The sequence below is a fragment of the Salvia hispanica genome, chromosome 1 (genome assembly GCF_029641045.1).
Source record: "Salvia hispanica isolate PSC_SH4W2 chromosome 1, Shi_PSC_v1, whole genome shotgun sequence".
NCBI lineage: Eukaryota > Viridiplantae > Streptophyta > Magnoliopsida > Lamiales > Lamiaceae > Salvia > Salvia hispanica.
This window is the reverse complement of record NC_142692.1, coordinates 27,185,694-27,201,150: the sequence shown is the minus strand read 5'-3', so window position 1 is coordinate 27,201,150 and position 15,457 is coordinate 27,185,694. Positions and strand designations below refer to the sequence as shown.

The window sequence follows — 15,457 nt, the reverse complement described above, 5'->3', positions numbered from 1 at the left end:
GATCACTTTGAATTAAGGGAAAAATACAACATTGACTAAACTATGGACGCGTTAGTGTTACATAAAACACATGAAAGCATCTTGATATACAAATTAAATTATACTATGTTCCAACATATGTGGATTAATTTTGTTTGCAGATTAATCATTAATGACAGACCTATCAACTATCCAAAGTTAATACTCCAATAGTGTAACTTACTTTACAACCAGAATAGCTCCTCTGTATTTAATTCCAAAACAATGAGCCACAATCTTTGCTGAGAACATACATTTATTTGTCAGTGTAACACACAACAGTTACTAAGTATTATATATACAAGGGAAATCAGCATTCATCTCCACCCACAACCTCCTAGATAGCCCCTCTCAGTGTGTGTGCTGACCTTTCAACAATGGCTACTACTACTAGAGGTTTGAGCATTATTGTGGGTGTAGTAGCCATATTCTTAGCCACATTGCATACAAATATTTTGGGAGTAGAGGGCAGAGCCTTCTTCGTCTTCGGTGATTCGCTGGTCGACAGCGGCAACAACAACTACTTAGCCACCACCGCCCGGGCCGATGCCCCACCTTATGGCATCGACTATCCCACCCGCCGCCCTACCGGCCGTTTCTCCAACGGCCTCAACATCCCCGATCTTATCAGTTCTGTTTCCCATGCATTATTTTCTTTCATAGTACTATGATTATTTGAATTGATTAATTTGAGTGGATGTTGCAGGCCAGAGCATTGGCGGGACAGAATCGCCGTTGCCCTACTTGAGTCCGGCTCTAACCGGGCAAAGGCTGCTGGTCGGAGCCAACTTCGCCTCTGCGGGAGTTGGCATTCTTAACGACACCGGAGTTCAGTTTGTAAGTCATACTAGTAGTTAGAAATATGCTACTCACCCCTTTAAAAAGAGGTTTGGAATACAAATAATTTGATATGAATATTTTAAACCGCAGGTGAACATAATAAGGCCATTCCAACAGCTAGAATACTTCCAACAATACCAAAGTAGAGTGTCGGCGTTGGTTGGGGCCGGCGATGCTAAACGGCTAGTGAACCAAGCTCTGGTTCTGATGACACTGGGCGGCAACGACTTTGTCAACAACTACTATTTGGTCCCTTTCTCGGCAAGGTCCCGACAGTTCTCCCTCCCTGACTACGTGCGCTACCTCATCTCCGAGTACCAAAAGATTCTCAGGGTAATGTTTATGTACAGAATACGGAAAATAAAAGAGTAATGCAGAAAGTGAAAAACAGGAAAATAATAATAAAATGCTAGTATAATCAACTCTCTACGTAGAATTACAGAATCATATAAATTCCGACAGAAATTATATGAGTTGGGAGCGAGGAGAGTGATAGTGACGGGGACGGGCCCACTGGGGTGCGTGCCAGCGGAGCTAGCACAGAGGAGCACGGACGGGCAGTGCTCGGCAGAGCTCCAGCGAGCGGCAGGGCTCTTCAACCCGCAGCTGACGCAGATGCTGCTGAACCTCAACTCACAGGTGGGCGGGAACGTGTTCATCGCGGCCAACACGCAGCTCACAAACAACGACTTCATCCGTAATCCGCAGGCGTTCGGATTCGTGACATCCAAGGTTGCCTGCTGCGGGCAAGGGCCGTACAACGGGCTGGGGCTGTGCACACAATTATCGAATTTGTGTCCGAACAGAGAGGTGTATGCATTTTGGGATCCATTCCATCCTTCCGAAAAGGCCAACAAAATCATCGTGACGCAGATTCTGTCGGGATCCCTCGACTATATGAACCCTATGAACCTCAGCACCATCATCGCCCTCGACTCGCTTCTCTAATATACTATTCATCGCTGTCATTATTATTACTATTACTATTACTATTACTATTACTATTACTATTACTATTACTATTATTTGTGTCACTAGTGTTATGTTGAGACTAATGGATGATGCATACAGTCTCGACCACAAATAATACTATTTGGTTGGAATTGGAATTCGACTACACAGAGTTGGAGAGTTTGTCTTGTGTTTCCTTGTTGTAATGTCAATGACTTCAACTCTAGATTTATATCCATAGTAGTACATGCATTTAATAACAATCTGTTTCTTTTAATATTGTTTTAAATATTCAAATTAGAAAATTAAAATATTGTCTTTCTCTTCATATCATATGGAGCAAGCAGTCTACCCAATTCACACACACACAGCAGCAAATACATTACATTTTTTCATCCCACATCGCTGAGATATGGAACAAGGCTACACGCCAACCTATATAAATATGCATAATTGCTCTTTTGCAAAATCATGCAGCTGCGCGTTGACCACATAGCGAACTATTCTTTCGCCTTTTACTAAAGAATACCGTGTGCTCATCGCTTCTCAAGCAGCATACACCAATTTTTGGAGGGTGTTTTATTTATAATAAAACCCCAACAATTAAAGTCTAATTTTTTTCCTACTCTACTATTTATGCATCTTTTTCGTACTCTGCTACATCCGTAACGCTATCTTTTATCCGTCTCTTTAACTGTCTCATCTCTTCACTATTCATGGGCCCCACTGTATTTTTCAGCTCATCTCATAACTAAGAGACAGCACCTGCAACCCTCCATCTCTTAACTATTCATTCAATTTCATTTTTTATTTTTAATTCCAACAAATTCCATTAATAAAAAAACACACTTCATTATAAATAAAATAAAATTACAATTTAAAATACATAAAAAAATAAAAAAGACATAATTAAAAAACTAGAAATTACAAATTGCACACTTAAACTCAAATAAAAAAAAATGAAGGCAAAGAAGCAGAAGAAGGAGTTCTCTAGTGACGATCATCTAATGGTTGCCAAATTTTGCCCAAATGTGCTCCATTAGATCCTCCTGGAGTTGGGCGTGGGCGGTAGAATCACGTGTCCTTGCCCGAATAGACAACCGCTCTTGCAAAGACGGATGCACTCCCGTTCGAGGCGGACTACTTGCGGTTGAGCTTCCCGGGGTTTCAGGGTCGAACCAATTTCCCGCCTCAGGTCCTTCGTCGGCGACAATCATGTTGTGCAAGATTATGCACGTATACATGATGTCGACCATATTCTCTATAAACCACTGTCGAGCCGGGGCTTTGATAATGTTCCATCGAGCTTGGAGAACCCTGAACGCTCTCTCCACATCCTTGCGAGCAGACTCTTGCTTCTGCGCAAAAAGAGACTGTTTTTCGTCCGTAGGCTTGTTGAACGTCTTCACGAAGGTTGGCCACTTCGGATAGATGCCGTCGGCAAGATAGTACCCCATTTTATACTGGCGATTGTTAGCGACGAAGTTGATGGCCGGCGCTTTACCATTCAGAACTTCAGTGAAGAGGTCGGAGTTGTTGAGCACGTTGATGTCGTTGTTCGAGCCGGGGACCCCGAAATACGCATGCCAAATCCATAGCCGGTAGTCGGCGACGGCCTCGAGTATAACGGTGGGGTGGGTGCCTTTGTGGCCGCTCGTGTATGACCCCTTCAACGCCACAGGGCAATTCTTCCATTGCCAATGCATGCAATCGACACTCCCGAGCATCCCGGGGAATCCGTGCACTTGTTCGTGAAGACGGAACAGAAACTGACAATCTGCGGTGGTTGGCTTCTTCAGAAATTCGGCGGTGAAGGCTGCCCGGACGCCTTTGCAGAAGTTCAACAAACAAAGTCGCCCAATGGATTCTCCGACGTGCAGGTATTCGTCGAACGCATCCACCGTTTGTCCAGTAGCAAGCTGACGGATCGCCGCAGTACATTTCTGGAGCGTCGTGTGGCTAGGACGGCCAACAGCGTCGAACCCTTCTCTGAAGAACTCTTCCCGTGCCGCCAATGTGTTCGCGATATGCAAAAATAGCGGGCGTGACATACGGAAACGGCGACGGAAGTAGATATCTCCCCACACCGGGTTCGGACTGAAGTAATCACGTTCCAACCTTGCGGCGGCTTCCTCCCGGTTACGGTGGATGTATGTCCGGCGTTGCCTAGGAGGCACGGCGGCTTCCTCCTCCCTACGTCGATCTGCTTCTAGCGATTCTTCCATTATTCGACGCATTTGCTCAAATGGATCCATAATTGATTAAATTTGGGAGAAGAAAAAAAATAAAGGAATGATTTTATAGAAGTGATTGGAGAGGAAAGAAAGAGAGATGAGAGAATAAATGTGTGTTTGTGTGTAAAATGGAGAATGGAGAAGAGTATATATAGAATTAAAAAATAAATAAATAAATAAATAAAAATTAAAAATATTACCGTTCAACGGTAATATTACCGTTTTTTATTTTAATTTTTTTTTTTTTTTGAAAAATCTGATTTTGAAAAAAAAAAATTGAATTATGACGTCATAAATCCGACGCCCACTCGCGGGTCGGCGAGTGGGCGTCACGCCACCAGCCCGCACGCGCCACGTGGCGCCGGGCGCGTGTCTCGCGACCTCGAGACTTGCCTCGTCGGGACGCGTCGGGCGTCGAGACATCTCGTCTCGTCGAGACGAGACGGGAGCCGCAACGCTGTCTCGATGCCGTCTCGTCTCGTCGAGACGAGATCGAGTCCGCAACGAGGCAGCGTTGCGGATGCTCTAATGCATTGGTTTGTGTCAGAAAGAAGTGTTTTCTCTGCGCCTTCATTCCAACAATAATTTTATTCGACAATACAACTAATCGCTGAAATCAGTTTCATGCCATCACTACCTCATATTATACTTATATATTATTCAGTCCTATCTATAAAAACTACCATAATAATAAATTGATGAGTTCTCAGCTCTTTTTTTGTGAATGAAAAACATGAACAAAGAAACTATATCCCACATCGGAATGGCATGGGTGGATTATGAGAAGAGAGGTTACATAAAGTGAGGAGAGAAAATGAAGAAACATACTTACCATTGCACTTTGGAGGGGCGGTCGGACCAAGTGGTCGAGCCTATGTCATAATTTGTGTTAGAGGGGGCCTGCGTTCGCGTGGTCCCTGCCCAAATCTATTTAAAATCACAAATGTGTACAATAACAAGTTTTGGAAAAAAAAAAAATAAAAAATAAAAAAATTTGGACGTAGAAACGAGGGCTGATTCTTTATTTGTGGGATAAAGATAGTGCCTCCGTCAATGAATGCATCCACGTGATATCTCTCTACATTTTGAAACATCCACTTCTCAATAGTAATCATTAGCAATCTATAACTTCTTCTCAAATAAGCTTATATTCACTCATCACAGCAACAAATACTACATTTGTCTCGCCAAAATACGAAACAACGCTCCATGCCACTCTAAATAAATATGTATAATTGCTCATTTGCAAAATCACGCAGCTGCGCGTTGACCACATAGCGAACTATTCTTTCGCCTTTTACTAAAGAATACCGTGTGCTCGTCGCTACTCAAGCAGCATACGCCATTTTTTGGAGGGTGTTTTGTTTATAATAAAACCCCAATAATTCAAGTCTAATTTTTTATTAATCTACTATATTGTGCATCAATGTATTAGTCTGTGTTATGATGCCAATCTACATTTTTCCATTCTATGACTAACGGATTCATTTCACAAAACAAAAGTAGTTTCTCTGCTCCTACATTCCAACTATAAATTTCATTTCAGAAATCAGTTCCATCACTTCCTCTTATTCAATCCCCTATGTAAAAACTAGTAAAATAGTGAGCAATTAATGAGTTTACAACTCTGTTTTTGTGAAGGAAATAAACGCAATCTAATTATTTTGACTGTTCAATTTTCCATTTTATGAGCAAACAGATTAATTTCAGAAAAAAAAAGAGTTGTTTTTCTGCTCCTTCATTCCAACATCAAAATTTATTCGACAATTCAACTAATCGCTAAAATCAGTTCCATCACTTCCTCTTATTCAATCCCCTCTATAAAAACTAGTACTAGTAGCATGGTAATCAATTAATGGGTTGTCAACTCTGTTTCAGACTTTTTGTGAAGGAGAGAAACTAGATGTCCCACATCGGAAGAGCATGGGAAGGAGTATGAGAAAAGAGGTTACATAAAGTAATGAAATAAAAAGAAGAAACATACTTACCTGGACGGGGTCGATGGGTGATCCATAAGGCCCATGGCCTGGGTTGGCGACCTACATTGCACTTCGAATGGGCGCCCGCCTAAGGTCGGTCCAAGTGGTCGAGCCTGCGTCATAATTTGTGACAGAGGGGGCCTGCGTTCGCGCGGCCCCTGCCAAATGTAGTTCAAGTATTTTTCACCATATAAGCTTTTGGATATTAGTTCTATAATATTTTTTTATGTTGATTGTACATAAATATCTGTCTCCATTTGGCCATGCTTTTTCTTTTTTGTGAAGACTGTTTGTTGGCCCAATGTTAGCATGTTTCAAAATTCAAACTGTGTTGTCTACTTATAATCACAAAAGTAAGCGATTATAATTAGAAACGACCTCCATCGCACTTTGGACTTTGGAGGGGCGCTCGTGCCTCTATGTCAACATTTATGCTAGAGGGGGCCTGCGTTCGTATGGCCCCTGGCCAATTCAATTTTATAGTACTTTCTAAGTATTTACTTATTAGGTCTATAAGGGAGTGTTAGGGTGCCACCACCTCTTAAAATAATACCATACCATCATTCCTAGCCAATCATTTGTACACGTGGACGAAATAAGCTGCCATGTGGCAAAAAATTAATTATTTTTTTGAAAAAGACGGCCAGCAATATTTTGTACACTATACAACGAATTTTTTGGCCAGCAATATCCAACACGCTATACATCAATCTTTAGATTGCTGTGTAGCGTTTATAATATTGCTGTATAAGTGGTGTCACGGTGTCACTTTAAAAGGGGTTGTCATTTTAACACAAACCTATATTTATTATTTATGCTAATCCATAGTAGTACTTAATAAAGTAGTATTATGTTGTTAATTTTTATTATTAAATAAAAATAAAATAAAATGACACGAGTTATTTAGAAAAAACTTGAGTCTTTCGAAAATTTCCCAAGCATTATATATCTAAACAAAAATGTCATAGCCATTGTTAGCTTATCAACAATGGCTATTTGCTATCAAGTTTCGTGTGATAGTTTAAGTGTATGAGTGTTCACTATGTTCTAATAAATTTGAGTGGATTTATATCCTCTGCCGATTAAATGGTGTGGGCCCTACTTAATTCAGTTCCTTGTCTCGGCGTTCAGTGTTCAGATTTGAAGATGGGTTTGCTTGTGGGCCCCGGTGCTTTAGGTCAAAATACACGCAGATTGTCCAAGATACCCCTGAAAATTTTTGAACGAAATTCATTGGCGCTTCTCTAAAATTAAACGCGGCAAAATAAAGCGATTTCCTATATTTACCGGGCAAACAGAGGGGGAAAACCACATCTGAGGAGAGAACGAAGACACAAACGCATGATGCAATCTTCTCTATTACGCGCACAAGGTAAGAATCCCTACTCGAACCATCTACTTACACCGCTTCGGTTATACGCTCAGCCCCCTCTGATTTATTTAATCCCAAAATTAGGAAGTAATTGAAAATTTCTCTACGATTTCTACCAACTGGGGTGTGTACTGAATGCTTTGGTTATGGCCATTACATGAACTCCTCAATTATTCTATGATAATGTAATTGTATTTTGTATTTTGACCATCGCATGTTATGATGAAATGTGGTATGTGCTTTGGTAGTGGAAATGACAATTGTGGTCTGATTTTGTGGTTAATTACTCGGCGTGTTATTATAGGCAGTATGAGTTGCGTGAATCGCACAGGAGGTGTTAGCAGGAAAAGCCACACAATGGAAGGTGGGTCCATATGGTGTTTAAAATCTGATTTATGCAATCCTACTCATGTGTATGATGCGCCAGTAATGGCTCGGTTGTTCTACATTGTATTCATTTGCGCAGGCTTCAGTGACTCCCCCAGGCGGAAATTCCGTAAGGGAGACCGGTCCAGAAGGATGTGGATTCCACGTGAAGAGGAGATCATGGCCGCGACATTGCTTGATCTTGTTGCTCGGGGTTGGAAAGCTGATAATGGATTTCGCGCAGGTTACCAACAAAGAATCGAAGATAGCATCCGCACTGAATTTCCTAACTCGGACATTAAGGGCAACCCCCAGGTAACGTCTAGGATCTTAGCTTGGAAGAAACATTACACTAGCCTAAGAGGAATTCTGAATAGGAGTGGTGTTGGATTCACTGTGGATTATAGGATCGACTGTGACGACGATCAATGGGAACAAATCTGTCAGGTACACATCGATCCGTTATTGCATATAATATGGTTTCATACTATCGCAGGATGTATGGATATCTATGTGTATAAAGTGGAAAATTGAATTACATTTCAGGCTGACCCGAACGCCAAAGGAATGCGCACCAAATCCTGGCCCTTATGGGAAACTTGGAAGTGTATCTTTGGAAAGGATCGAGCCATTGGAGGCGAGGCTGAAACTGTCGGCGTAGCAAGTGTTTCTGCTCGTGAGCAACTACAGAGTGGTAGTCAATGCAATGAAAATGATTACCGTCCATCGTTCGACGATTTCCCAATTGGTGACAGCCCTCCTACACCACTGGATCCTATAAATCAGGACAACGGGTCACGCAACACCGAAAGGGACGCCTCAACCAACAGAGCTGGAAGCCAAAGGTCCAAGCAACACACATCTGATGCTCCCCTTATGGAGTTTCTAGGAAATCTCCATGCCTCAAATGCTAGATTGGAGGTGATTTCCACTAGGATCGGGTATGAATTTGATATGGGAAAAGCTAGGCAGGAAGTATTCGATAAGCTTGGTAGTGTTGAAGGACTTACTCTCGAGCAGAGGTATGACTTGTGCGACATTTTGAGTGACAAAACACAACGCCTTGAGGTTTTCATTGGTATGCCAGCCAACGCTCGATTGGGGTATGTTCTCAGGTTCCTTGAGCCTAACCACGGTCGCGGTTGAACATGGAGGAGTTTGTCCGTACGTTAGGATTTCATACTTTTTCTGTGGAAAATATTCGGTCCAGCGTATGACTTTATTTTGGTATTATCATTCCCGAACTATGGGTGTCGCATGTATTAATTATCGTTCTTATAACTTAGCAACTTCTTTTGGTATTATGTAATGGACGATTGGGAGCCTTAGTTGTTATCTGCAAATTTGCTGCATTATTCGAATGTATTTTTGCACCACCCTGGATGTCCTAGTTTCGGAAGTGTTGTAATTTGAATATTGAATCATAGATTGTATGTGACCATTAGTCGTAGCAGCTCACTGCGCTGACTTCTATTATTAGGAACGATTTTCCCAAATCAAATTGCAAATTATGTGCATTTCATCATTGAAATCTACACAATAACAGAAAATGGGTTCAAAACAACATTAAAAAGATACTTGATTGGCCGGCGTACATTAGGAACTATTGTTCGCTAATATTGCAGTAATCGGCAAAAAAAATGGCCTAATTGACCGAGTACCGCACTGAAGTGTACATATACTTCAGTATCATATGCTAAGCTACATCTCCAGACCCCTTACTAAAATCCTTCTAAGGATTCTGGGATGTTCAAATAGAACATACCTAATAAAACCTACTTTATATATGGAGAATACACAAAATCCAAAAAGCTAAGTCCACCACTCAATTTTTTGTGGTTGATGATTATGACAATCATTCAACCGGTGCGACTTGCATCTCCATAAACACACCCTCTATATATTGGGTCGCCTCACATGCCGAGGATACTTGAATGCTGGTGAGTTCGATGCACAAGAACTCGTGTGAGGAGACGTACTGAGGGGCCGCCGGCGTCATCTTTGAAGGGGGGTGGTTTGGGCACAACCCTATCATGCTGAATCCTGGAGCGAAGCTGACCGTCCTTCGCAATGTCTATGAAATGTATACCCCTCCGTGAAGTCGACTCTCTGTCCGAGACCTCCTCGTCCTCGATGAAGAGCTTGCGGCGTGTAGTGCGCGGGGGTAAAAGTACAGGGGAGTTAACCTCTTCATCCGCACCCGGTAACTCATAGCAGCTTGGTTCATCGGTAGGAAGTTTCACCGTGCCATCCGAGAGGACAATCACTTCGGTCGTCACACTCTCAACTTTCACATCATCCATCCCAAACAAGCAACACAACTTCGAATATAGTGGCTCTTCGTTGTGGTAATAAGCAGCCGCAAATGCGTCCTCCTGCACAGCAACATCACAAAAACATCAAGTGTTTGGTTGATAACTAAGTAGTTAAAAGAAGATCAGGTGTTGTACCTTCAAAATAAGCTCCCAAACGCGGTCGTCAGCGACAACGGACTTCGTAGATGGCTCACAGTGTGTGTCATGGCGCCGCCCTATAGACCGGAATGTGAGATATCGCTTCCGCAGTACATCAACGCGTTCCATCAGCTCGTTTTCGGAGCATACGACCCCAGTTTCAGTTTTGATATTCAGTGTTGCAGACATCATAAACCAACTGGGGAACGCATCCACCGTGCACTTTAATTCCCCCTGCAGCTTCAAGATGGTATCCACCAGAATGTCATCGATCATCGGAGACCACTTCCCCTGGTAGAGGAAATCATTTTGAGGGGGTATATCCATGCTTGTAGTAGAGTTGTGAGAATGAAAAGCAGATAGCTTTTTACTTGTGGGTGGGCAAGTTAAATAAACTAGTACATTATTTATTAAAATTCATAGGCAAAATGTAGTTGGAACCACATTCAATACATTCTACTTACACAAATCGAATGAGATTTGATGATAAATGCATATCCATTGATGTGAACCTACAGTCAGTTTGGTTGGTAGAGATCCATTAACTTCATTCAAGTGTGTTACACATCAAAAAAAGATCCAATATGTTATTATAAGTGGAACATTCCTCATCACACGTTAATAAACTTCCTATGATTTATATGCAATTAATAAGTTTTATGAAATAGCACAAGATAAATCTGTCATGAAGGCTATCCACATTACACAGCAAAAATCGTGACAAAAACAACCACGTTTTGCCGACTTCACAGCACCACCATCGCTTGTTGTAGCGCGATCAAATTTACATTAGCTTCCCAATCACAACACCAAGCACGACCAACATTAGCCCCATAAAAATAATGATGATATTGGCTTCGTAAGAAGCCATAGTTACAGGGCAGCATTGGCTACCAGCGTGTTCGCGGAGCTGTAACATGGGCGATATCTGCTCATGTGTGGGTGTGGATGAGATCTGCTCATGTGTGGGTATGGGCGATAGCTGCTCCTGCGTGGGTGTGGGCGATATCTGCTCCTGCGTGGGTGTGTGCGCTAGCTGCTCCTGAGTGGGTGTGGGCGTTATCTGCTCTTGTGTGGGTGTGGGTGTGGGTGTGGGCGATATCTGCTCTTGTGTGGGTGTGGGTGTTGCCTGTTTCCATTCATTTGGATGGGCCGCTGATTTGGAAGTTGCATATCCTCGTGCATACTCATCGTACCACTTGAAAGAACCAGGATGCCTCTCATTCGAAGGACACTTCAAGTAATACCTTCCAGCATTCATAGCGTCCTTCCCAGCACGCCGCAATTCCATACTCCCCGCGCCACAGCTGCACTCTGGGATGTTGGTGACCATCGCTGCACCCTGTTACATGTGTACAGAATATAATACGAAGTAGTGACAATAAATAAGACAACAATAGACTGAATAACAGAATTTCGTTTCAAACACACGTCCGTCTTAAGGAGTCCATAACTAATGCAAAGTAAATAGATAGATAAGTTCAATATCAAGGCACAAGCACAGATCGTAGTTATTTGTTGTTCCACATGTCTAATGCTAATGCTTCACAGAATTCAGTCCAGCATGACGTAGTCTCTACGCAGTCCACATACTCTTGAGTGCTGAGTTCGTCATCAGTGTTGACAGTGGTATTGGTGCCGTCAAGTTCTGCCTCCACAGGATCAACTGTCATTTCACGACGTATGAAATTGTGCAACAAAAAACAAGTCATAATCAACCGAATTTGAGTTTTGATTGGATAAAACGACGCGCTACGAAGGATCCCCCAACGCATTTTTAACACAGCGAACGCACGCTCAATCACATTTCGGGCTTTTGTGTGTCGCATGCTGAAAATTTCTTTTGGATTCTGTGGCATCATCGTACCAGGTCCCCATTCCTTTAGGTGATATCTAACCCCTTTGAATGGTGTTAAAAATCCATTACTGTTAGCGTATCCATTATCGCACAAGTAATAACAACCTGAAATTGAAGATTCAAGAGTGAGTTTGTGTAGGAGTCCATAGGTGTTTCCCGGAATGATTACATAAGGTACGTGTAAATATAAGATTTTATATCGTGGAATACCTTGGGGGACCTTGAGACCGTCTTCTCGGGACACGGCATCCCTTAGCACTCGCGAGTCACCTGCAGAGCCCTCCCATCCCGGGTATAAAAATACAAACTGCATTTCACGATCACACACCGCTAACACATTAGTTGCTATTTGACCCTTTCTAGTTCGATACCTAGGCTTGTCACTTGTATTGACCAATACATTGATATGGGTCCCGTCCAAAGCTCCAAGACATCCCTATTCCAAATGAAGGGGAGAAAAAAATATTATATACTCTCACAAATCAGATTACAGAAACCAATATGAAAATTGTATCTTAAACCATTTCCATCTGTCGTCAGTGCAATCCTCTTGGACGGGGGTGGGTTTCGAAAGAAGCACGATATGTAGGCTTAGTAATGCGGCTAGCACTTTATGCACACACTGCGACACCGTTGCACCAGACCTAGCAAAATCGAACCGGACTACGCGATTCTTCTTGTGATGAGCAAGAACACATAAGAAGATTGCCACTTGTTCTTCTACACCGAGGCACTTGCCTGTCCGTAAACCCCCACGTTCATAGAGTATCCGGCATAATTTAGCAAAGGTATGACGATCCATTCGTAAATTCGCCACGCAATCAGAATCTGTCAGATGAAGCAGGCGGTCCAAGTATTTTAATTGAGCCGGAATCTTATTTATCACACTGTACTCACGTGCATACTGAAGAAGTCTCCTTCTCGAGCCTGCAGACCGGGCGTTGATATACTTATGTACCAGCAATGTCGACTCATTGCGGTATAACTCAAGGGTGTCTTCCAAAATCTCGCATAGGCGGGCATAATTAACACATGCCTTACTCATCTTCCTGTGTGTATGCTTACTCATATATGAACACAAATCAATAGACGGACTAGTACAACGACCAAGTTGTCCACAAATACCAATTAGCCAAAAATGCAATAACGGAAGTAAAACATACAAATAAAGACCGGTCTGATCCATTCACATACTTCCAATATGGGCATAATTACTCAAACAAAAGACAAAATCGAACCTAGCGTCTACGCAATAATCAAACCCGTTATCATGTTCACATCACTGTATGAGGATAATCAATTTTCCACACAAATAAAATACAAACACCACAGATCTCGAAGTTACCGTAAGTTTGGTAGTGGAAATGGACCGGAAGAACAAGCGGCGTGTGTTGTGGAGTTAGATCTAGACAAACTTCCAACTGAAATAAACGTTGTTAGCACAAATTATCCACACACGAAACCAATTTGCAGAAAATGCACCCGATTTCAAACAAAGTAATCAAACATATTTCACTTTCTAGGTCGATTGGGTAAACAAACCTGGAATTGATATTTGTCGGAAGTGTAGAGCTCTCTTCGATTGTTGGTGGTGTGAGACTGGTGATGTTTGACAATTCTTCAAAACCCAGAAGAGATAAATCACCGTGTGTTCACCGTCGCCTCCAATGAGAGCAAGGGCACCGAGAGCGCCTTTGTCGGTGTGGGCAATTTTGAAATGAGCATCGAATATTTTGGAGTGAGAAAATTGAAAAGTCCAAGGGCAAGAAGAGAATTTTGTTCTCATTTCTTGGTGGGGGTTTCGATGCAGTTAATAAAACCTACTCCTCCTTGTGATTTGAATTCAGCACATTCCAGCCTTGTACAGTGCGGGCCGTGTTTTTAAACTTGGGCCTTCCAGTTAAGATTGGCGTAAACTGAACGACCGAATTCCCCAAGATTTAACCCAAATTCTGCCTATATCTGTAAAAGTGAACACTCCCAGTATTGATTAAAGTTGGTAGAAGGTTTAAAGATATGAAAATCTTTGCAGTTTTTCTGTGAGATGTTTTTTTTCTTTATAATTTTAGGTAGATTTGTTGGAAAAGAATATTGAAAACAATTTTTTTCAAAACCAAAAAACATTTCCCTTATTACTCAAAAAGGGACAAACGAGTAGTATAACGATTATAATTGGGTTTTGGCTTTAAAAACCAAAAACTTCACCGAATTCTGGTTTTTCCCATGAACTACGAGATTGGATTTTAAAACCACGAACTTTCACATCGTTTGCATTTTCCCCCGGCGGGTCATCGGCTAAACTCGGTTTGTCTATGTGTCAATTTAATCCTATTTGGATCCTATTTATCATTAAAGTGATTACTTGGATCCTATTTGGCAAAATACTAACTTAAAATAAATATTACAGAAAATAACTTAAATAAATAAATAATATTCACTCAAAAAACTTAAATAAATAGGCATCCCATCGTAAAGTTGGGGCCTTTGATTCACTCAATCTTCTTCATTCTCTCTCGCATATTTGGGGATTTCCGTTTGCCAAAGCTTTGATTCTTCGATTCGCGAGGAAGGTGTGCGCACAAGAAGTGGATTTCCGCGTTAAGCGTGGATTATCGAAGGTGGAAGTCGGTCGCCCACACCCAGCAGCAGCAGTACACCCGAAGCCAGCAGCAGCCGGTCGCCCACACCCAGCACCAACAGACGATTAAATTCGACATTTGAGAACGATTTGTGCGGATGATTTTTTATGACGATTTGTGAGGACGATTCTGAAGATGGAACCCTAACACCCAAAACTGATTTGCTTACCTGAGGAACGACTGAATTCGAAATGAAGATCGATTTTGACGACTTCGTTTAGGGTTTAGAGATTTTGATTGATTTTGATCGATTTTAATGTTTTAAATGTGATTGAGTGTAAGATGGCGTCGTTTAAGGCTCATAAAACCGGCGTCCATATCATTTTTGCGGCTGTCCACGTTGGACAACTTCTGCACCGGAAATGTGTTATTCGGGTCGGGTTGGGAAATAGCAAACGATGTGAAAGTTCGTGGTTTTAAAATCCAATCTCATAGTTCGTGTGAAAAATCAGAATTCGGTGAAAGTTTTTTAGTTTTAAAGCCAAAAAGTCATTATAATTTATAAGAATATGGCCAATTAATGCAACAATCAGCTACAATAGTATCTTGGTTCGCTAGTTTTGACCAAATTTACGTAATGACATCTATCGCTTTCAGTGACAGTTGACACTATTAAAATATTTCCAAAACTTTGTTCAATGAAGAAATTTGCATGAAAAATGTAATATATAAGTACCTCTATCATTGTTATTATAACGAAGTAAATTTAGTATTATGATGACATAATCTAATGTTATGGTGAAGTAA

At 41.7% G+C, this 15,457-nt stretch overlaps 4 protein-coding genes and 3 non-coding genes across 8 annotated transcripts; 5 read left to right on the top strand and 2 right to left on the bottom strand.

The window, feature by feature from the left end:
* The first annotated feature begins 340 nt into the window (after positions 1-340).
* On the top strand, positions 341-2,086 carry LOC125200237 (GDSL esterase/lipase At5g18430-like). The gene is made up of 4 exons (XM_048097939.2): positions 341-648; positions 725-855; positions 949-1,191; positions 1,321-2,086. Exons 1-4 carry the CDS (start codon positions 396-398, stop codon positions 1,804-1,806), a joined length of 1,113 nt encoding a protein of 370 aa, XP_047953896.2. The 5' UTR covers positions 341-395; the 3' UTR covers positions 1,807-2,086.
* A 198-nt stretch (positions 2,087-2,284) lies between these two features.
* On the top strand, positions 2,285-2,405 carry LOC125185715 (U5 spliceosomal RNA). The gene has a single exon (XR_007170222.2). It is a non-coding gene; the product is annotated as a U5 spliceosomal RNA (small nuclear RNA).
* Positions 2,406-5,300: 2,895 nt separating this feature from the next.
* Positions 5,301-5,421, top strand: LOC148933528 (U5 spliceosomal RNA). The gene has a single exon (XR_016134758.1). It is a non-coding gene; the product is annotated as a U5 spliceosomal RNA (small nuclear RNA).
* A 602-nt stretch (positions 5,422-6,023) lies between these two features.
* On the top strand, positions 6,024-6,184 carry LOC148933527 (U1 spliceosomal RNA). Its single transcript, XR_016134827.1, has one exon. It is a non-coding gene; the product is annotated as a U1 spliceosomal RNA (small nuclear RNA).
* Positions 6,185-7,312: 1,128 nt separating this feature from the next.
* On the top strand, positions 7,313-9,136 carry LOC148933526 (uncharacterized protein At2g29880-like). The gene is made up of 4 exons (XM_089062569.1): positions 7,313-7,394; positions 7,699-7,758; positions 7,861-8,207; positions 8,307-9,136. The coding sequence occupies exons 1-4, from the start codon at positions 7,364-7,366 to the stop codon at positions 8,904-8,906; spliced, it is 1,038 nt and encodes a 345-aa protein (XP_088918695.1). The 5' UTR covers positions 7,313-7,363; the 3' UTR covers positions 8,907-9,136.
* A 537-nt stretch (positions 9,137-9,673) lies between these two features.
* Positions 9,674-10,540, bottom strand: LOC148933525 (uncharacterized). Its single transcript, XM_089060486.1, has 2 exons — positions 10,211-10,540; positions 9,674-10,135 (listed from the first exon to the last, which is right to left on the bottom strand). Exons 1-2 carry the CDS (start codon positions 10,538-10,540, stop codon positions 9,674-9,676), a joined length of 792 nt encoding a protein of 263 aa, XP_088916612.1.
* A 1,072-nt stretch (positions 10,541-11,612) lies between these two features.
* LOC148933524 (protein ANTAGONIST OF LIKE HETEROCHROMATIN PROTEIN 1-like) lies at positions 11,613-13,826 on the bottom strand. Of its 2 annotated transcripts, XM_089062571.1 has the most exons (4): positions 13,614-13,826; positions 12,588-13,492; positions 12,282-12,509; positions 11,613-12,176 (listed from the first exon to the last, which is right to left on the bottom strand). In XM_089062571.1, the coding sequence occupies exons 2-4, from the start codon at positions 13,255-13,257 to the stop codon at positions 11,725-11,727; spliced, it is 1,350 nt and encodes a 449-aa protein (XP_088918697.1). In that variant the 5' UTR covers positions 13,258-13,492; positions 13,614-13,826; the 3' UTR covers positions 11,613-11,724. The 2 variants fall into 2 exon arrangements, with proteins under 2 accessions (XP_088918697.1, XP_088918696.1); XM_089062570.1 differs by lacking the exon at positions 13,614-13,826 and having other exon boundaries at positions 12,282-12,507; positions 12,593-12,682.
* Between the last annotated feature and the right edge of the window lie 1,631 nt (positions 13,827-15,457).